Genomic DNA, 23327 nt, shown 5'->3' on the forward strand with positions numbered 1-23327 from the left:
CAATAGTAAGAATTATCTAATGTAATAACTCCTGCATGATAATTCTGATAATCATTTCTGAGTGATTTTTATTTTGTTTGGTGGACAGAAGAAAGGTCAGAAATTATAGAGAATGTTAAACTTTTTCAAATCAGTTTTGGTAGGCTGTCGCTGCATAAGTAACTTCACAAGAGGCTAATAATGGTCTCAAGGCAAGTAACACAGTAGATGGTTAAGCTCTGGGCACAGCTAAATAAATAACTTCTTGGGAAGAGGAAAAAACAAGACAGAATAACTTAACTCCCTTGCCTATACTAAAAACATAGACCTCCCCTATCCTCTTCCACCTCCCCATCCTCTTATCTTCACTGTGGAAGTTGTAATGTACATCCTAAATTCTGGTCCAAATTTTTCCAGGCATAAGTTTGACCTATGCTCCAGTTTGCTACATGACATAACCTCCACCTAAGAACAACATAAAATGAAATTGTCTTGTAATTTATCTATCTTCTGCATCCCCAATTTAATATCCAGACTTATAACTGCTACCCCATATTATAAGGACTGAAGTTTTCTAGGATAAGATAGCACCAAGACCTAATATCTAAGGAAAGTGTGTATGGTGTCAGGAAGCATCATGTGATGCTCACTGTATCTGTAATAACTCCCACTGCTCTCATCACTATTCCTTCATCACATTCATTTGGGAAAGTGTTTTAAGAAACAGTATACACTACTGATAAACTATCAGTGAAAATTGCAAACTAGATTCTGAACACATGTTCTTATTAACAGTCAGTCCTAAGTTTATGACTGTGAGAAGTAAACAGAAAAGTTAAGTTCTATTCTTACTAATGCACCTTTCACCAAAACAAAGTCAATGACATTAAAAAATTTTTCCTATCACTATATTTCACTACAACTAGTTTCCTTCATAATCCTGGTTTCCTTCATAATCCTTTAAATATTATGAAGTCAAAAACACCTTAAGGAGAAGTTCATACATAGCCTTCAAACTACCAAAGGGGATCAAATTTATAAATAAGGTAATCACTTACCATAGAGGAAAATAAGGAAAACAATGATTTCTGACGATGTTGATTCTTTAAATTATTGTTATAATTTCTATAATTACATAAAAAATCAGGATCACATCAAAGGGATAATTTAATATAGATATATAAGCAAATAGTTGGTAAGCTTTACAATCAAGAAAACCTGGGTTCAAATCCAATCTCTGAGACAAATATATAGAAGCTATGTGACCAAGGGGAAGTCACTTAATTTTTCTTTCCCCTGGCAACTGTCTCTCAAATTACAAATCACAGGAGTTGATATATATGGTAAAAGTTTTTACCCATGGATGAAATCATAAATCCAGATTTTTAATAACAGTACTGTTCTATTGCCTTAAATGGTAGCTAAAATTGAAGAATTCTTTAAAATAACTAGAGAAAAGTTGTTTCAATATAGTTCTTAAATAAAAAATTTGATGAAAAGTATGGAATAGAATTTTAGTCACTAGCATTTCTAGCTAACTAGAGAGATTATTAAAAAATACAGAAAGTATATCTAGTTACTAAAGGAGTAGCAATAAATTATTTTTTCTCAACTGTAAATTAAAGCAAATCATTTTCATTAGAACGAAGAGAGTATCTTTTAAGGCAGCTATTCCTTACTTAATGAACTGCATTTTACTTTCAGTTATTCTTTTTAACTATATTTTTATGAAAAAATAGCAGTAAAAGTTTCTCTTTCTTTCCTCCAGACCTGACAGAGTAAATTTGGAGGGAAGAGGGAGGGAAAGAGGGAGAGAGACAGAGAGACAGAGACAGAGAGACAGAGAGAGAGAGAGTGAGAGACAGAGACAGAGAGACAGAGAAAGACAGAGACACAGACAGAGAGACAGAGAGAGACAGACACAGACAGAGAGACAGAGAGAGAGCTTTTAGAATTTGGGCCTCTAAAGCTCAGTAAAGCTATCTAAAAATTTTCTAAAACATGTTAATAGAGATAGTACAGTTAGGTGGGAAGTACACAAGGCTGAAGAAGAACTAGGCTTAATTTCCAACTTTGACATTTATTAGCTATGACCATGGACAAATGTCAACCTCTCATCCTCATCTCTAAAATAGGGGTGATTATTAATATTGTATTAACTACCTCACGCGATAACAGTGAGAAAAGCATTATGTAAATCTCAAAGTGCTATAGAAATGAGTCTTTGTATAAAGACAAACAATCATATTTTCTTCCTATAGTGATAACAATACCAACAAAGAAATTTGTATGACCACAAAAAGTTATTACATATGACGAGACAATAATTCCTAAGCTAAGAAAATACTGAAAAATACTGGGAAAACAATCACATTTAGGTTTCAATGTACTCTAAAAAACCTAAAGGTTCAAGCATACTTTGCTTTTCACTTTACCTATTGTGGCATCTCTATCATACATCAATGCATTTTTTTATTATAATAAATTGAGTGTGATAGTTTCTTAATATCCTACTAAAGATGCCTACTGTTAGCTCTTCATTTGCCAAACGACATATATAAAATATTTATGGTCAAAAGTTTATAAACATTTTTAAGAATGATCATAATTATATTAAAGAAAAGACTATTCTTTCTAAACATAAATTAATTTAGGAATTTTAACTTGCATCTTGTGACCACATGGAGTAATCTGTGACTTATGCTAGTTACAAACTCTTATTAAGTCAGACGGAACATAATGGAGGACCACACAGAGGTAATAGGTACAAAGACACACAAATGAATTTCTTCAAATTTGTTTTAAGATTTCAGTATTCACAAACTGCTAAAATTAAAATCTGATGATTGTTTTTTTCTCTAGTCTATCTTTGGCAAGTTTGTAACATTAAGTTTGTAGCCTAATTTGCTAAATGTAACAGACAAAGAAGTAATCATATGTAATAAGATTTGGGGGATTTTTTTGGATCTTAACTTAAACTTCCTATTTAAAAAAAGAGAAATTGGATGCAGATTATTGTATGAATCAGATGATTACATTCTCATTGCCTCTTCAAGGAAAATATTATGTATTCGTGACAATTTTATGTTTATTCCTATAGAAAATAGGGAATTATATTCTGGGTTTCATCTTAGAGTGCCTTGAAGAAAGTGTAAGCAAAGGAATTTTTTTCTATTTATTTATTTTTGCTTATACTTATTTTTGTTTATTATTTAGTCCGTAGGTCTCATGTATTCAATATTGCAATAAGAAGTTAAAAATCCTGAAACATTAAAAACATGCTCAAAATGATTTAAACTACAGAAACAAATGACCTCCTCAGAGCTGTGTGTTTATTAACATGAGTTCATACTGCTCTAGAATAAATCAATTAACAAATCAAAGTTTAACTATAAATATAAACAAAACATTTTTTTTTAAATTTCACTACCAAAAATGAAGCTGTTTTAAAAATCACAATTCATTGTTCTAGGGACATCTTAACGAAAATTCCACCTTCTATATTGAGCCTAGCTATAAGCATGAAAAATCACTTAGAAACTTTACCTGCTTCCTGTGAATTTAACACTTCTAAGGCATGCATCATGGCACTTGCGAAGACGTTGGCATCCTCTTTACTGCCAAAATTGAGACCATACACCTGTCTAGCATCTCGCCATTGGTGGAAGGTCTGTGTAGCTTGATTGTACTTCAATCCTTTAGGAATGGCACAATTTATCACAACCTAGAAAAAACCAACAGTAATTGGTAAGGTCAATTCAACATAATTTAATGAGGATTTAAGTGCCTGCTATGTGAAAGGCATTATTCCAAGTAGGGGGATACAAAGAGAAAGACAAAAATACATCCTATTCCTCAAAGAGTTTACATTCTGATGAGGGGATTGAGGGAGGTGAAACTCATACATATATATGTAAATATGAATAAAGCAAAGGTAATAGTTTGGAGAAGGAAAAAGAAACACTGTTGCATAGGGAAATCAAGGACCATCTCAGCTATGAGGTAGCTGAGCCTTGAAAGAGGGGAAGGATTCTAAGAAGTAAGTTGAGAGTACATCAGTCACTGAGGACAAATGAGCAAAAGCATAGATTATTATGTGCAGAGAAGGAGAGAAATATGCAAAATAAACCATGTTCTAAGTGCTAGACATAGTTATTGCCCTATAAGAAGAGCTTACCTCCTAGTGGGAGAAGATAACACACAAAAAGGAGCTTGAAAAGAATGGGAGAGAACACAAAGTACACTGGCTTCAGGTCCAGAAATTCAGATACAGGAATGGAAGAGAGTAAAGTTGATGGGCCAGTCGTGGATCTTTTCACAAAATGGATGCTCCAGGAGCAATTCACTAATGGAATTGAGGGGAGGGAGGTCTTTGAGAAAGAATATTCTACCGCAACAAGGGGAATTCCAGGCTATTCTAGGGTAAGGAGGGAGAAGTTTCAGGATCATCTAGTAGTTGAGAAGGCACAGTTTTGAAGTCCCAAAAGTCAGGACCAGGGCCAGGAGAATGAATAGGAGGGAACAGAAAGTAAGTTTGGTTACAATATGTTGTGAAGAGAATCAATCTAGAAAAATACTCTGGTGACACACCGTGAAGGGTTTTAAATACCAGTAAGAGGAGTCTGCATTATATACCAAGGCAATAGGAAACAATTTAAACTTCTTGAGTAATAAAACAAGAACAATTTGATCCCTATAACAATCCTCTAAGGTAGGTGTTGTTATCCTCATTTTGCAGGATAAAGGAAACTGAAGCAAATTGAGTTAATAACTTAAGTATAGGGGGTCACATTTGAATTTGGGTCTTCTTGATACCAGGTCCAGTGCTCTATCCACTGCACCACTCAGGCACTAAATAACCCACAAGAAGGTGTTTTTGTACACCCCAGATATCAAAATTTGGCATGCTTATGTGAATAAACCTTAATTTTAATGGGAGAATAAGAAGATCTTAATTAAGGTTGTCTTACTCGGAACAAATGAGATCTTATTTCAAATAACACAAAACAGCTATAAGGGTGGCTACTCTTTTCACAAATATAGGTAAAACACCCAGACCTTAATATCTTCATGTGCTGGTATGGACAAAAAACATTTGTCACTGTATGGCCAACTTTTCAGTGATCAGAAGCCTTTGATTCAACTTTCCCAGAAAGATACAATCCATTGCCAAGGATGTATTTAAGGTTCTATCCAAGTAGAACATCAAAATTTAGATTCTATGGTTTTCAAAGATCCAGCACCACTGCTACTTCACAATGAGGTATCAAAGGAATAGGCTCAAAGGATCTTAGTACTATTTGCAAGATTCTATATTATCTTATTTTCTTTATTTAATGGGTAAGTTTGATACATCACTCCATTTCGATACAAATATTTATGAAATGTTTGGTATGAACAAAGGGCTTATACTAAAAACTAGCACTAGAAAATAAAATGTGTACTAAAATATGGCAATAGAATGACATATGCAGATAAGCACAATAAAAAGGAGACTTGGGGAGAAAGATATTGAGTATTCAGGGAAAATGCAGAATCAAGGAACTGGGGCAGCTAAGTGACTCAGTGGATAGGGAGAGAGGCATGGAGATGGAGGTTTGGGGTTCAAATAGGGTCTCAGACACTCCCTAGTTGTGAGACCTTGGTCAAGTCACTTTTTTTTTAAAGTCAAGTTACTTAGCCCTTACCATTCTTATGCCTTAGAACTATTTATGCTAATATAGAAGGTATTTTTTATAAATCAAGAAACAAAAATGATCAAAAGATAAAGCATACAATTTTAATTACATGAAATTTAAAAGCTTTTGAGCAAATAAATTAAATTAAAACAAATATAGATGTAAAATAGTAGAGTTGGGAGAAATATTTGTACCAATTCTTAACAATAAAAACTTGATATACAAAATATACAGAGTACTGGAACAAATAATATCATGAGCTATTCTCTAATAGATAAGCAGTTAAAGGTTACAAAGAATATCTCAAAGGAAGCGGTCTAATACTCAAGATACATAGGGAACAGACTCAGTTTCATAAAAACAAGATCTAATACCCAACAGATAAATTTGATATGGATATAATGATATGAATATGGGTAGGAAGAGGTAATTCTCAGAGGAAGATACCTAGGCTATCAATAAGCACATGAAAAAATGTTTTAAGTCACTAGTAATAGGGTTACAAATTAAAATAATTCTGTTTAATCCTTATACTCATCAGATGGAAAAGATGGTAAAAAAGGAAAATGGCAATTGTTAAGAGGAGCCATGGGAGGAAAGGCACACTAATGTGCTGATGGAGTGGTGCAATACTCCAACCATTCTGGAAGGCAATTTGGAACTATACACCAAAATTCACTCAATGGTAACACACTATTAAGGCCTATGACCAAAAACATTAACAAACAGGAAAAAACATTGATAGTTGACAATTATTCTATTAGCCAAAAACTAGAAACAAAGGGAGTATCCACCAACTGGACAACAGAACAAATTATGATATACAAATGCCATGCAAATATTTCTATGCAATAACAAATGAGATGAGGAATAGAAGCAGAGAAACCTGTGAAGAGAAATATGAACTAGAGCAAAGTGAACCAAGCAGAACCAGGAGAAGAATACATACTATGACCATAACACTGTAAAAGAAAACCACTTTGAAAGGCTTAATAATTATGACCAATCATGACACCAGAGGACTGATGATGGAAGCATGCCTTTATAGCTTGGCAGCCGAAGAATTACAGTGTCAGTGGGCTCCCTTCACTAGCTATATCACAAACCAAAGATTAGGGCAAATTTCTGAGGAGTAAAATTAGTTTCTCTTCTCATCCCTCTTCCAAATCTTTTTTTTTTTACTCTTTAATACTGTTCTGAAGCAGTCACATCACCTACATCATCAATTCCTATCTATAGTTAATAAGCATTTACTAAGCACCTACAATGTGCTAATCTCTGCTAATAATGCTAATCTGAGAGGCACACCCCTATCTTCAAGGACTTTACTATCTAATGGAAGAACAGAACACACCAAAAGAATATGAAAAAAATGAGGAGTGTTGCCAGGCACCAGTCTGGTGGAGAACTCAGATGAGTCCCAAAGTAGTGCAGGAAGATGGGAAACAAATCTCCTGCAAACCTCAGAAGTACTTTAATGAATGATTGATTCATCATATAAGGTCCTCACATCTCAGGGTAAGTGTAATTTATTCAAGTTGTAGATTATAGGCCAATTATATTTTCAAGCATTGAAATCACTATTAAACCTAAATTTCTTGTAATACTATTTCACCTAAACTCAATCAATGAACATTTATTAAGTATCTATTATGTTCTAGGCACTATGAAGGAAAGAGTCTCCCCTCAGAGATCACAATACAATAATAGAAACAACATGCAGTTGTTTAATATGAACAAATTAGCTCTATGCAGGCTAAATAGAATATGGTCAGCATAAAGAAGGCACTAGAATTAAGAGTTCCCAGAAAAAGCTTCCTTTAGAAGGTGGAATGTTAGCAGAGAAATGAAGTCTGGAAAAACAAGAGGCAGAGATGAGGAAGAAAAACACTGTACGTTTGGACAGACAATGAAAACGAACAAAAGTTGAAGGAATAGGAAGATAGAATGTCCTGTTAGAAAATGTGACCTAAAGTCTCTGCCAGACATGACTTAATGATTTTCGATGGTTCTATAACTAAATAAGTAGTATTACAAGTAAGTCATTAATTTGTATGCTAAGATCATATCAGAGGGCAGGTAGGTGACAAAGTATAGAGCCAGGCCTGGAGTCAGCAAGACTCATTCTTTTGAGTTCAAAGCTGAGCTGAGACACTTACTAGCTGTGTAACCCTGAGCAAGTCACTTAACCCTATTTGCCTGTTTAAAAAGAAATCATATCTATAAGGTATCTGGATACTCCCTTCAAAAGTTTAAATATATAAATTCCTAGATACCAAGTCATATAATTTAATAGCCCTTCTAGTCCTAAGAGACCTACAGAATGTGTACCCTATTAATCTCTCTCTGATAGGACTATGACCAAGAATATAGCAGTCCTTTGAGACATCAATTTCAAAACATTACTAATAAACACCAATTTCCTGTTAATGTTACATAGATTTGTCATCCACTGATTTATCAAAAATCTTTTTAAAAAATTAACATTTTTGTGCAGTATTTAACTCTTAATAGTTTTTTTAATTGTCATTTCAAATTGTGTATGGGGTGCTCAGGGAGGAGTATCTCTGGTATGGAGGGCTTGTCGTGCCCTTCTAGGGCAGCTCTCTAGCCTCTGACCCCTACCTGACACCCAGCTCTCACTTGTGGCTCCCAGTAGCTGCTAGCATGTGGCAGCGGCCACACCCCGGGCAACGGCTTCGACAGGCCAGATAAACCTTGTGAGGGTAGCCATCGGGTCGATGTCGGCCCCTGGTGAACCAGGGCTTTGCTCACCCAGCATGTGAAGACTGCTTCGGCGGAACAGACGGAAGAAACCAACAAGAAGGTTCAACGGCTGAGATGGCGATACAGCAATGCACTGTGGAGTGCTTAGGGCGTGTTGGAGCACAAAAGACAACATGGCCATCCAATGCAGCTGAGGAAGTCTCCAGGTGTAATGACTTCGTGCCAATGGACCCAGGCTTCCAACGCCAAGAGTGGGACTGTCTCTATGCATTGACTTTTCCACTTAAATCTCCTTCATGCACAAGTGTCTTTGTGCACAAAAATGCACAAAGACAATCGTCATCCTCAGTTACTGAGAGACTACTACTGCATTTCAAATTTCTCCTTCACAATGAACCCTCCCTCGTAAGTAGATCCAATACAGAAACCACATCTGTATTGTAAATGTGTATAGAATATTCAATCCCAATAGTTTTCCACATCTATACTTTGGGGGAAGGATAGGAGTTCCTCCAAGATCAGGTTCCTTTTGGTGACTTATTGATTTATAGTTATAATCACTTTGTAAATATTGTTCTTTTGACTACTTATTTTACTCTGAAACAGTTCTTATAAATCTCCTTATGAAATTCTGGGAAAGTTTCTGAACTCCTTACAGTTGTCATTTCTTATTATACAACAATATTCTAAAACATCCATGTCATAATTTTTTTAGCTATCTCTAATCAAAGAAGACATATTTATTTCTTTACATGCTTGAAGGCTATACCCCAATGTCTTTTCTTCCATTTAAACAACAACAAAGCCTTCAATAAATCTTTATAGCAACATGTGGAGGCTACCTAAGTTCATGAGCTTCATATCTTTGTCTTTATCCAAACCACAGAAGAAAATATTAGAAAGAACAAGAAACCTCTTTGGGGGTAACTCTATATTTAAGTTAACCCATTAATGACTATTCTTTGAGTCCAACCAACAGAGGGAGAGGGTGGAGAGTGAGAAGAAATTTCTTCATCTTGCACAGGACAGAAGTAAAGAGACTGACTACATATAGGCCCTATAGCATGGGAATTTTGACCACCTGTGTGTGATGTAGGCAGGTTTATTCCTCCTTAGGAGATCTCCTAATCCTAGGAACTAACCAAATTAGCCTCCACCTCCTCAGAGGTAGGGATTATAGGCATATGTCACTTGGCCTGGCAATAAAAGTCTTTTTCAAATGCTCTAAATAAACTTAGGCATGCTTTATTTCCTTTATCTATCAGTTTAATAACCTTATCAAAAAAAAAAAAAAGAATTGAAGTTAGGTTAGTCTAGTATGACTTATTCATGACAAAGGGACCTCTTCATTCTTGCCACTTATTTAAAAAACAGACTTTTAGAATTTTGCCAGAAATCAAGGTCAAGATTGCTAGTAGACTACCATCTCTTCTGAAAATGAGTATAAATAGCATTTGCCCTTCTTCAGCACTTCATATTTTGTCTAATATTTTTTAAAAAACAGGGACAGTGGCTATTGTTTACCTGGACCTGATGAAATGAACTCATTGAGTGCACTTAATTAAGCTTTGACTATTCTTTACTTATTTGTTCTCATAAGCAAAATAACTGAAGAGAACTTCCTTTGCTCTATTATCAAAAAGCACAATTCTGTTCTCTGTTCCTTTCTCCAATACTCCTTTTTCTCACCAAAGTTTGAAAGAAACAAAGATTATTAGTTGTCATAGATCTTAGCTCACTGAGCTTCTGAACTAACACCATTCTCAAAATCATGCCACACATTTGTATTTATTCTGTTATCTGCCCTTGTTTAGTATACTTTTTCCAAATTTTCCCTTTTTCTTAAAGAAATAATCCCCATGGAATCTTCAGAATTTTAGTTGAAACAATCTCATGAAATTTTTAGAATGTTTGTCTTGAGAGCTTCCTATTCCTTCTGGGCTGATTTTCCTTGGAGAATTTTTGGCCATGGAATCCCTATTCTTTCTCTAGACCTTCAAATTTGTTCTCCTCAAATCTAGGCTGCATGACAGTCTATAAATCAATGATCATTTTTCCCATTTCAAGGAAGGAGTATCATTTCTACTTCAGCAATTAGGTTCCTCCTCTGAGGCTAAAATGATTTCTAACTCTTAAGAAATCAAATTATTATTAAACCTAGAAATTATTAGCTTCTGTACTTCTGATACAGAACACTTCATATAAAAATGTTTTTCCAGTGAAGTTTATGATGTTTCTGAAATTATTGAAATGAGGATTAATAGGTAAGTAGTGATGCCAAAAAAAAAAAAGAGAAAGAGAGAGAGAGAGACCTCTAGTATTTTTAAAATGTATAAAAAAGGAGGGGCACAGATAAGCAGGATGGCTTTGAAAATAACCTGATGAATTTGTTACATATTAAGCAAGCTTCACAAATAGAATGAAAATAGTTTCGTGTGCAGACTTTTTTTGTGTTCTACTCTGTATGTGGAAATACTTATTTAGTGTTATTTAGTGAATACGTTCAGAATTTTTTAAAAAGAATAATTTTTTCAAAGGGATATAAATTTATTCAAGCTCATACAGCTAATAATACCTTGATTAGGTCTGAACAAATGGCAATAATATTAAAGTATATGGTACTCATGTTAACTTTTTACTTTAAAATACAGATTATATGTAGGGTAATAAATATGGCTCTATAACTAAAATTAATTTAAGGCAATACTTCTCCAAGTGTTATATAAGTACTCTTTGGGGTTCCAGAGACCCTTTCAGGATATCCATAAGGTCAAAACTATTTTCAAAATAATATTTTAAAAACATGTTTTAATTTCTAATATGGTAAATATCAAAAGATATAGCCCACATAAAGAAAAACTCTATGGAGAGTCTTCAATAATTTTTAAGAGTGTAGAGGGATCATGGGATCAAAAACTTTGAGAATTGTTGATTTAGGATACAAGTTACTCTTTGAATTAGAATCTTTACATGTAAGATCTTTATATATTAACAAAATAATCAAGTAACTCCAACATCAATTAAGAGATGAAAGGTCCTTACCTGATGGTCCTGAATTTTTCTTCCCACAACTCGAAAAGTGTTATTACCCGAATGGTGATATATATGAACTCTGCTGAACCCAGCTGAGCCACCAGCCGGCACCCATTTCTTATTGGCATCATCATAAACCATCACTGCAGCTCTTGCTTGGCAGATACTCTGTTCACTGTAAGAATCAAATTCAGATATTTAATACTTATAAATCAGTTGACATAAAGAGTTATAGAAAAGATTATACAAGGTGGCCAATCTGATGATCAAGGGAGGAATTCAGATTTCATCAATGTCACTGATTAAAGTTAAAAATTATTTTTCTACAAAATTAAAATATCTAATTCATTGGCTGAGCTAAACAACATTTATATCCTTTTTACATTATGTATATTCAACAGCATATGAAATCTAATGTGATTTTTATATATTTATTTGTTCTGCTGCATTTTCTTCCCTTCTTTCTTAATAGCACACGAAGCACTTAAAAGTTGACAAATCTGGAACAAACCATCAAGGTGACAAAAGACAGAAAAGTTGGTCATGTGAAATACATTATATAACTAAAACAAGGTATTTGTTATGATTAACTACTAGGTTAGCACAACTAGTTCAAATCTATGGATCATTTCAAGTTGCATTTTAGACATTAGAGAAGTATTTTAGGAAAGTAAATTACTAACATCTTCAATTAGAAGTTTTTCATTTCATTTGAATTTTACTCCTCCTAGAATGAAACTCCAAATTTCCTAGAATTTAAATTAATTTTTTACTGTGAATAATGTGGACAGTATTAAATAATACCTGTAACTTCAATATTTCAATAACAGCAAAAGGAACAAAGTACCTACTATGAGTCAGGCATCATGCTAAGCTCTTTTTACAAATATTATCTCACTTTATCTTCACAACAACTCTTAAGAAATAGATGTTACTATTATCCCATACTTAAGAGTGGAGGAAACAAAGGCAGACAGAGGTCAAGTGACTTGACCTGGGTCAGACAACTAATAACTGAGGTTGGATATGAATTCAAGTCTTCTTCTTTGCTTCTGCCCCATGATTAAACTACCTACTTTTCTGGTTATTCACAATTCACATAATATCATTTTTATCCTTTTGCACATTTCCTTGTTAGTATTGTGTTATGATCTACTTTCACAGAGAAGCAAGCAACCTCTCCATTGCCTTTTAGCTATGCAGTATGACTAGACTACTCTTTTTTTTTTCCCCAAAGGCCCATGTTGGTTCAAATCTGGCCTCAGATATTTCCTAACTGTGGGAACTTGGACAAGTCACTTAAATCTCAATTGCCCAACCCTTATTGCTCTTCCATCTTGGAACAAGTTCTAAGACAGAAGATAACATTACTGTTGTTCTTTTAAAAGGCCTATGTATGTTCCTGGTAGTAGTTTGGTGTCATAGGAAGCACCGGACAATTTACAAAAGGGCAAAGAAGTCAGGTCTCTATCCTACTGAATTCTTTTATCCAACAAATAGTTTTGAAGTATTTACCACTTACAAGGTGGCACTGTCTGAGGTGAGAATCAAACAACATCCTTTAGAAGCCTACATTATTATATTGTACAGTGGTAAAGCAAAATTCAAAACTGGATATCAATTGGCCAATTATCATATTATTATTAATATTATTTTATTAATATTAATTTTTAATTATTATTAATTAATAATATTTAATTAATAATTAACTAATTAACTAATGACTAAAATAACTAAAATAATTAACTAATTAATAATTAACTAATAAAATAATTAATAAATATTATTATATATTATATATTAATAATTATTAATAATAAATTAAAATTAATTTATTAATATTAATACTATTAATAACAGCTAGCATTAAGTATTTAGCACTTTAAGGCTGGCAAAGCACCTTACATATTAATTTCTTTAATCAGAAAGAAATTAATTCATTCAATGGATATGATTATAAACAGCCACCACAACATCCCCACTCAACACAAACAACAAAGTATGTCATAAAGAATACCCCAAAAAAAGAATTTAGAAAAACTGACTGAAGGACAATCAATAGAAGATGTAATGGAGGAATTAGTTGGTGGTAAAAAGATAGAGGAGGAATAGATATCTTCCCCCTCAAATCAGGGTCCAGGAAGGGCAGCTGGTATTTGAAGCTGGCCCAGAGAGAGAGGAGAGGGAGTGAGTAGTTTTTCAGGAGAAAGTCTTGGCCAACCCTCTCTCCTAGGTTTCTTAAAATAAAGAGACCTAACTGAAATCTCAGTCAGAATCTTCTGGCTTCTCAAGATTCCAGACCTTCTGGGGCCCCTCTCCCATCGAGGAGAAAGATTCAGCAGCACTTCAGCTTGCCACTCTTTCCTTGAATGCAAAACCTCTGTCACAAAGATAATATACACATTCAAATCTGACAACAGCAAAGCGTTACTATGGAAGAGCAGTCGAAATGGTAGAGCAGAAGAAAGTAGTAAAACTTAACCCTCTACCATAACCCCTTCACAAATATCTAGAAAATGCACAAGACCTCAATCCTGATCAGGAAATCCAAGAAAAAAGAACCACTAGGAGTATTCTTCCAGTCTACCTTAGTTAAAGGAAAATATTAACACAGTTAGCAGGATTAGTCAAAATCAGACACACATACATTCTTCCAATGGAAGGAATGAACTAAGGTCTTGCCCAAAGCAGACATCAGGGCAAAAAGGAAAACTGGATCTGACATAGAGAGGCCTGCTCTTGTGCAGAGAGCAAGGACAGGCAGCAATTGGCTGCTCCATCACAAACAGCTTTGATTTACAGTCCCAATAGGGACTGAGAAGTATACTAGGGATGCCACATCCAGGAAAAGGAACAGATTGTCTACTAAGTAAGAAGTGAGCACAGAAGCAAGCAACAGTTATATAGTCCTGACTCTAGAAGTGGATTAAGATTCTCACGCCCAGCTATAATAAACACATCAAGAATCACAATTCAAAGAGGAGCCTGCAGTTCTGTCATCATGAACCTGTAGAAGTTTCTGGCCAGTGGCCAAGTCTAGTAAGCAATCTATTGAAAGTACAATCAGTGACAGGTCCACAGTTGCCCAGTCTCAAACCCAAGTCAGAAACTTGAAGAGCTAAGACCAGGAGATCAGTATTCAGACTTCCTGGATCAAACAGCTTTGGGTACAACAAAAGCTTCCACATTCCCAGTGTGAGCTGTCTCTGAGATTCTGGAATAACACACTGCTCAAAAGCAGCAACAAGAAAAAATATGACAGGAAATGTGACCATAAGGGTGGCCTAGATTTTCTCCAGAAATGCAGAGGTTGTCCCTAACATAAAGTCTAAAGTCAAGAAGTAAACTTGGACGAATGGGCAAACAAAAAAAGAATCCCCCCTTAAAGGACTATCACATTATCAAGGATAATAAGGAGACAAAGTCAGAAGAAAATAATTTCAAATCAACTATAAGAAAAGCTTCAAAAAAAAAAAAGTACAACTTAGGGTTAAATTAAAATTGAATTTCCAGGAGAGTCAAAGGCTACAATTTAATACAAGTTTAAAAATTATTGCATAAATAAAATGAGAATGCCAGGGGAGAAAGTTGGAACAGAAATGAGAGCTACTAAAGAATAAAACCTTATAGGAACACTGAATTTCTAAAAAATTAAAATGAACCAAATAGAAGCCAGTGCAAGAGATAAGAAATATTACAGGAAAGTCAAAAGTCTAAATGCAAGAAAGTATGAAACACAGATAAAGGACAGAGAATTTAAGAAATGATAGGACTACCTGAAAGATATAGCTGAAGCAGAGCCTAGACTTCATAGTTCAAGGATTGCCTGAACTGTTAGGAACAAGGAGCAGTCAGAACAGAAAGACTATACCAGTCACTTCCTAAAATTCTAAAATGAAAACCTTTAGGAACATCATAGCCAACATCGGGAGCTTCCAAAGTCAAAGGAAAAATACTGAAAGCAACTAGAAAGAATTCAAGTGCCAAGGAGCAACACTAAAGACTGCCCAGGAAATAGCAGTCACCACTTATAGAGGAAGTAGAGCTTTGAATATGATATGGCAAAAGAAATAAGCATACAACCTATAACACCTTCCTCAGAAAAATAGAGTATAAATAAGGGGGAAGTATGTTAATCAAGTTGAATTCTTCCAAGTATTTCTGGGTTGTTTTTTTTATTATTTTTTTTATTAAAGAGTAGAAAATTTGAAATACATACAAAAAATCTAGAGAAACATAAAAAGTTAAATGTGCAATAACTATCATTAGTTAGGACTAAACCACAAGGAAAAACTAGACATTATAACACAACATAATATATGTGTCCCTGAAGAACTGTTATCATTAAGAGTCAGAGAGAGAGTAAAAACAAAGGATTGGAAATTTAATTTGTAATCTAAACTGGCCAAAAGAAGGAACCATACACACATATTTAGATGCATAAATACATGTTATACAAATGCCAGTGGGCAGAGTAAAGCAAGGGATAGGAGGTATAAGAAGGGGTAGATTAAAAAACAGATTAGGCTTAAAGAAAAACTCAAATTACTAAGGATGAATCACAAAGAGTAGTTTAAAGAGCTTCCTATAAAAAGGTAGGACTTTAACTAGAACTTGAAAAAAGCCAGAGAAGCTAGGAAGGAGGGATGATGTGATGAGAAATAAGTTTCAAAGCCTGGCATGGCAAAAGGATTCCAAGTGGTATTTTCTGAGAAATCACTGATAATTAATGATATCAGCACACATTTACACTGTATCTGCTTTTTACATATGAAGAAACCGTGTAAGAGTGGCTAAATGATTTGTTTACACAACTACTGAAGGTTGGGACAAAGTCTTGCATTAAAAAGCTACCAATTCTGGCCATGCTTTTAAAAAAAGTTTGGTTTTCAAACTATTTGACAAATGCAATCTTGGTGATGACTGTGCTGTGTGCTTCCACCTTTTCCCCAAGATAAGGATATACACAGTTTGACTCATTTTTGTGCTATTCCTTTCTTAATACATTGTTTGAGAACTAGAAAATTCTCTCATATTAACTTGCGTTTCCTGAGCACAACGTAACAAATGGTAGGGAAAAAAATATTATCCTCAATTGGTACTTTTTAACCTTCTTGTATCTGCAGTGAACATTCTGTATAGCACTTGTTGACATGGAATCTAGAAACCCCAAACTTGTAGCCTAGGAAGATCTGATGAAACCCAGGTTTTAGAAGTAACTTGTAAGTTGGAGACCCCAAAACTTGTACTTGGTTCCCTGTTCCCATGAGAATCCACCCTAAGGGGAATCTCAGGCTAGTAGTTTCCACTGAAGAATGGACCCTGAGGTAAATAACAATCCTAGTTAGGTGGAACTAAGTATAAGCCAAGTGCCTCTTTTAGCCTTAGAAGCTTCTCCTTCGCCCATTGTACCACATCCCTCTTCCGAAGATTGAATTCAGGACCTTCAGCTTATGAGACAGACATGCCGCCTACTGCACTTAGCTTATGCTTATCCAGTAGCTGAGGGATAATTCAAACCCAGGCTCTGTCCCTTCCAAGTGCTATCCTAACACGCTACAACAATATAGCCTACCCCTTTCTTTTTTTAAATAACTCTTACCTTCCATCTTAGAATCAAGAGAATATATTGGTTCCAAGGCATAAAAGGGGTAATGGCTAGGCAAAGGGGGATAAGTGATTTGCCCCAGGGTCACACAGCTAGAAACTGTCTGAGGTCAAATTTGAAAGCAGGACCTTTGCCCCAGACCTGGCTCTCACTCCACTGAGCCACCTGGCTGCCCCCACCTCTTTTGCAAGAGAAATATTTTCCCTTGATTTCCTGAGTATTTTCTCTATTCTGTTTGGTGTGGTTAAGGTAGAAACAAATAGAATGAAAGATTCCTCTAAAGTCCCTTTGAATATTTAATTTCCCCCTTAATTTCTCACCTACCTGAAGATATTAAAAGGAAAGCCACATGAACAAAAGCATGAAAACAGGAGAAGCATGACATATTGGGGCTACAAAAGAAGCTGGAATGAAAGTAAAGTCCATGTTAAGAAAATGCTGGAGGTATAGGAGTCAGATTATAAAGACCTTTGAATGTCAGTTCTTTAGTCTTGGTATAATTATTTTTCAAAGTTCACTAAATTTATCCTACTAAGCTAGTTGTCAGAGACAATAAGCTTGAGATTCTGATCAGACAGCTTTTAATTATGCTGATTCTTCAGTTTAAGTTATAATTATTAGTCTGAAAATATGTAATAGTAGAATTCAAAAGCTCTAAAAAAATTAAGAAATCAACCATTAAACTACCTTAAAAAACTTCCTTAATAAGGAAAAACTATTAGTAAACAATTAGTCCATAAGCATTAAATAAATATTTCTTTGTTAAGAGCTCTGATAAACAATAAAGATACAAAGGCAGGGGGAAAGTTCCAGTACTCAAAATCTCATTCTAATGGATAAAAAGCAAATAAATGGATGGATGGATGGATGGATGGATGGATGGATGGATGGATGGATGGATGGATGGATAAAATCTAAATAGAAAGGCAAAAGCAATTAAGGTGGATTGGAAAAAAACTTCCTACAGAAGTTGGAATTTTAAGTAAGATTTTAAGTTAACTCAGGAGATACAAATGTGGACAGAAAGAATTGTAGGCAAGGGGAACAAGTGAAAATGTCTGAAACCAGAAGATGGCAAGGTAGCTGGATTATAAAGTACACTGAGGGAAGTAAGAGGTAAGAATACTGGAAAGGTATAAAGATGCTAGGTTCTGAAAGACTCTAAAAGACAGAGGATTTTAAATTTGATCCCAGAAAAAGATAGGCAGTTCATCAAGAAGGTAAGTGACACTGCCAAATCTGTGCTTTAGGTTGTTATTTTGCAAACAGTATAGAGGATGAGAAGTGGGGGAGAGCCTTGTCACGGAGACCAATTAAGTGGCCACTGTAATAATCTAGGAAAGAAGAGGTGTTGAACTTAAGTCATATAAAGAGGTGTCAAATGGGAAAGACATTGTGGACACTGAAACAACAATATTTAACCGTTGACTGAGACATTTAGGTGGCTTAGTGGCGAAAGAGCAAAGCACAGAGTCCAGAGGTCCTGGGTTCAAAACTGACCTAAGATGAAACTTTCTAGCTGATATGATCCTGGGCAAGTCACTTAATCCCAGCTGCCTAGCCCTTTCTATAAGCTTAATGTAGCTCACAGCTAGAAAGTCAAGTTCTCCTTTAAAATCTTCAACACTAGGAATTACTTTGAAGGTTTGAAATAAAGGATAAATAAACAATACTAAGTTAAGAAAGCTCAGCAAATTTGGCAATCAAGTAATTAATGATAACTCTGAGGAAAAGCAACTATCGCTTAGTGATAACAAGCCAGACTACAGAGGGTGAAAAGGAAGTAGAAGCAAAAAGCACAAGTGCCTTTTTCAAGGAATTTAGCTAAGAAAGGGAGAAGAGAAGGAGAATGATAGTTTGAGACAATCTTTTCAAAGATGGATGAGACATGGGTATGTTTGGAGGCAAAAGGGATTAGATAGAATCAAGGGTACACATATAGAATTTGGCCTTGTCTAGAAGATGAGTCACTTCACTGTGAAAGACTGGAACAGAAGATGACAGTGAAAAGTGGGAGCCTGTAAAAGTATCCTGAGTTGAGGGAATGGCTTGAGAAAACAAAAGAAACGTCTAAAAAAAAGTTTTTGGAGCGAGTGAAATTGGAAATCGATTAGGGAAGATAAAAGGTTGGCCATGCTGCAGTCAAGATGCAGATGAAGTTGGATACTGAAAAATTATATGTACCAAGAGAATAGCATGGGAGAAACAGGAGAAGCAGAAGTTAGTAATAAACTGGACTGAGATTTCAGATGGCTTGAGTAGCAACATGATAAAGAAGTAAGAGTTAAAGACAGTGTAAAATTAAACTTATTAACAGTCATAACAGAGTAATGTCTAAAGAAGGGAAATGAAGGAGTAATGAATGGTCTAAGAAAGTACTGAGGAACTGAGGTATTAGAGGTCTCAATGAGGACTAAGACTAGACTGAAGGTGAATGATGTATAAGGAGAGATGGAAAACAGTGATTTTTTTTTTTAGGTAAGCTACAGCCAGATGTAAGAACACAAGAATATATTATTAAGGAAGTGGAACACTTGAGCAATGGGGAGGTCCAAAGTGTGCCTATTCCTATGTGATCACAGCTAAGGTGGAATGAGGGTCATAGGATTTTGAAAGAATGAGGAAGTAGTAGTCAAAGTTTGGGCTTCCTTGTATATCACAGAAATCATACTGGTAAAAAAATTTTTAAATGTGGAATGTGGGAAAGCCTTCAGTTAAAGTTCAGATCTCCTTGTACAACAAAGAATTTATACTGATGAGAAGCCTTATAAATGTACTTATTATGGGAAAACCTTCAGTTGCCATTCATATCTTCAACATCACAGAGTTCACACTGGAGAGAAATATTAAAAATGTAATGAATGTGAGAAAGTCTTCAGTAAGGGTTCAGGACTCGTACATCAGAGAATTCATAACGCTGAAAAACCTTGTAAATGTAGGGATTATGGGAAAGCCTTCAAGCAGAGTACACCAGAGGATTCATACTGGAGATAAGTCATATAGGAAAGTTTTCAGAAAAGCTCAACATTAATATTATTTCTCAAGATTCATGGTATTGAATCCTTGCAAATGTAATAAATGTGCAAAAGGCTTCTCTAAGCATTTAGTACAGGTTGATCACCTTAGGAATCTTACTAAATTAATGTCTACGTTATTCATGTAACAGCAAATTAGAGCAAAATACAAGCCTGTTTTAACATGAGGAAATTCAAATTGAGAAAAATCTTTAGCAACACATAATTTAATGAGGTTAGATGACTGGCATTTTATGTGTTTCCTGTAAAAAATATAAAATAGACTTCATTTCTTATTTCATTCTGTAACTCACTGATCATTTAACAAAAGAATTTAATAAACCATTCACATTTGTTGCTTTCACAAATATTAATTTTTCTTCTGTAATTTATTACATAATTTTATACTGGATTGATTCTTTAATCTTTAAATATTTGAATTTTAAAATGGTTAATATTTCTTTTAAAGTATGAGTGAAGATACACAGTAGGTGGTAGCAGGGAGGCCAGGCATGTGACATCATAAGAAAGGAGCCAGTTCTTAGGGAGGACTAATAGATGGAAGAAACCTGAAAGAGGGAAGTCAAGGAGGAAAAGAAGTTTGTTCATTATAGAAAGTGAACTTCAAAGTAGAGAAGTAGGGTAGAAATGAAGTGGAATGGGTGAGGTAGTTAAAGAGAATCATGATTAAAGAATAAACAGGACAAAGAGGTGGGTAACACTTTAGTGAATTAAATTAGGCAATAAGGAAAAAACTCAATGGTGAAAATTATTATAGGAATAGTAGAGGGTAAATAAAAGACTTCACGCATAAGTGTCTTTGTGCACACTCATCTATCATAGATGAAAACGCACAAAGACAATAGTCATCCTCCATTACCGAGAGACTACTACTAATTCTCTGAGAAGCATACCAATATAAATTTCAAGTAGAATTTTTCCAAACAATTAAGGCAATTACCAAATAGAGATAGAAAACTGCAATACAATCTTATACCAGATCATCAGCAAATCAATATTAAGAAATGTATTTAAAAGAGAAATTTTTTCAATTACCTAAAAACTCCCCTAACCATCTTATCTACTGCTCAAATATGCCGCCTTTCCTCCTCTTGATACTGCTACAACCCTAGTTCAGTTCCTTATCACTTATACCTGGACTACTGCAATAACCTATTTGTCTGCTTGCCACAAGTTTCTCCTCACTTCAGTCCATTCTAAACACAGCTGACAACAATCTTCCTAAAAGTGCAAGTCCAACCATGCCAAACACCCCTCCCCAACTCAATAAACTCTAGTGGCTCCCAAACCTCTCCAAGATTAAAAATAAAAATCATTTATGACCCTAGACCCATATCTCCACGTTTATAGTCTTCTAACACTTTATGCCCTTCAACCTCCATGTATTATTCTTCAATCTAGTAGCACTGGCCTCTGTTATTGCTCAAAGATTCTTCATCTCTACTATTACAGAAAACTTTCACTGGGTGTCCCTGTTATGCCTAGAATATACTACCTCATCTCTAATTATTGCTTTCTCCATCTTCCTCCTAATCTCTCATTCTAGTGATTTCCCTCTATTATTTCCTATTTATCCTGTCAATAGTTTGTTTATAGCTGTTTATATCATGTTTCCTCAGTTAGGATTGTGAGCACCTCCAGGGGAGAGGTTGTCTTTTGGCTTTCTTTGAACCCACATTACTTAGTACAAAATAAAGGTTACTATCAAATTCTACACTGTTTCTTCCATAATTATGTTTGTCCTTGTCTTAGATTCCATTTCGTTAGATAAAAAATTTGATTAATACAGTTGTAAAACCAATACTTACAGCATCACCTTATACACATTATTCACTTAATAAATATGAGTTGAACTATATAATTCAAGAGGCACCCGATGTATATGTAGCTTTTTTCAATGGTTTTCAGATAGCCATTTTTATCAGTTTTGTGGGGAAGAGGTCAGGGGTGGTGGTGACCATAAATAAACTACAACAAAACTCAACTGCATTTCACTGATCTTCAGTCTCAGGATAAGAAGTCCATTTTCACAGAAGCCAGTTGTTATAAACTCTTTTCCCACTGTACTCAAATCATCATCACCCTTATTTTTTAAATTCTTTTTAATTTCTTCTAATAAAAATTTTATTTAGAAATTGAATTTCACCAATTTAGCAAACATGTATTAAGTGCCTACCACAAAGAAAAGGAACAATATAATCTCTACTCTAAAATAGTCTGCATTTCAATAAGAATGTCATTCAAATTAAAATTCCAAGTATACAGTTCCAAACATAAGCCATTCTTAACAAAATAAACTCTCTCCCCTGATATAGTAGAAAAATTAGACAATAGTTCTACTTAAAGTCTATGTAAAGGCTTTTGCTTAAACTATGTAAAGTCTATGTAAGTTAGGTGCATACAGGAATCCACAGAAAGAAAAACACTCAACAGGAAATGTTGCCTTTTTTTTTATCTTTTCAGTTATCCCATTAAAAAATAATATGTTATATCTTTCATGTTTTTATTTTTCAGTTCATTCTCTAGGAGTAACATTCACAACTTATTCTTTAAATATTCTGTGTATGATGCTTTCTTAGTTCTACTCATTTTGTGTGTCATTCTTTCCAAGTTTTTTTTTAATTAACCTGCTTACTGTTTCTTATGGAGCAGTAATATTCCATCACAATCATAAGCCACAATTTATTTAGCCCTTCTCTAATTGATGGGCATTCCCTCAATTTCCAGTTCTTTGTTACCACAAAGAGAAAGGCTACAACTATTTTGAAATATGTAGGTTCTTTACTTTTTCCCTGATCTCCGTGGAAAGCAGAATCAATGATAATGCTGAGTCTAAGGGTATACACAGTTTTATATCTTTCTGAGCATAATTTCAAACTGCTGTCGAAAATGGCTGGGTCAGTTCACAGCTCCACCCACAGTGTATCATATCAGTATCCCATTTTTCCATATCCCAGCCAACATTTGACATTTTGCCCTTTCACTAGCCAATCTGATGGGTATGAGATGATATACCAGAATTGTTTTGGTTTGTATTTCTCTAAGCAGTAGTAACTGAGAGCACATACATACATACATACCTCTATGATTTCTTTATCCAAAAATTCTCTGTTCATATCTTTTGATAGTTTACCTGATAATCTTTCAAGGATCAAACAAAATTCTACTTCCTCTCAAAAGTCTTCCTTTCATATACCTAAACAACAATCTCTCAAAGCCTTACCATATTGCTTCTCTGAAACAAACAGCTCAGCATCTGAGTATCTC

At 34.6% G+C, this 23327-nt stretch overlaps 1 protein-coding gene across 17 annotated transcripts in view; it reads right to left on the minus strand.

Moving 5' to 3' along the window:
- Positions 1 to 23327, minus strand: part of ENAH (ENAH actin regulator) — a 254249-nt gene that overhangs the window by 82138 nt on the left and 148784 nt on the right. For all 17 annotated transcript variants that reach the window (XM_056816002.1, XM_007481484.2, XM_007481483.2 and 14 more), the window contains 2 exons: positions 11427 to 11592; positions 3526 to 3703 (listed from right to left, as the gene is read on the minus strand). In XM_056816002.1, coding sequence (XP_056671980.1) covers positions 3526 to 3703; positions 11427 to 11592 — 344 coding nt within the window. The remainder of the gene's footprint in view (positions 1 to 3525; positions 3704 to 11426; positions 11593 to 23327) is intronic.

Source organism: Monodelphis domestica, chromosome 2 (genome assembly GCF_027887165.1).
Source record: "Monodelphis domestica isolate mMonDom1 chromosome 2, mMonDom1.pri, whole genome shotgun sequence".
Lineage (NCBI taxonomy): Eukaryota > Metazoa > Chordata > Mammalia > Didelphimorphia > Didelphidae > Monodelphis > Monodelphis domestica.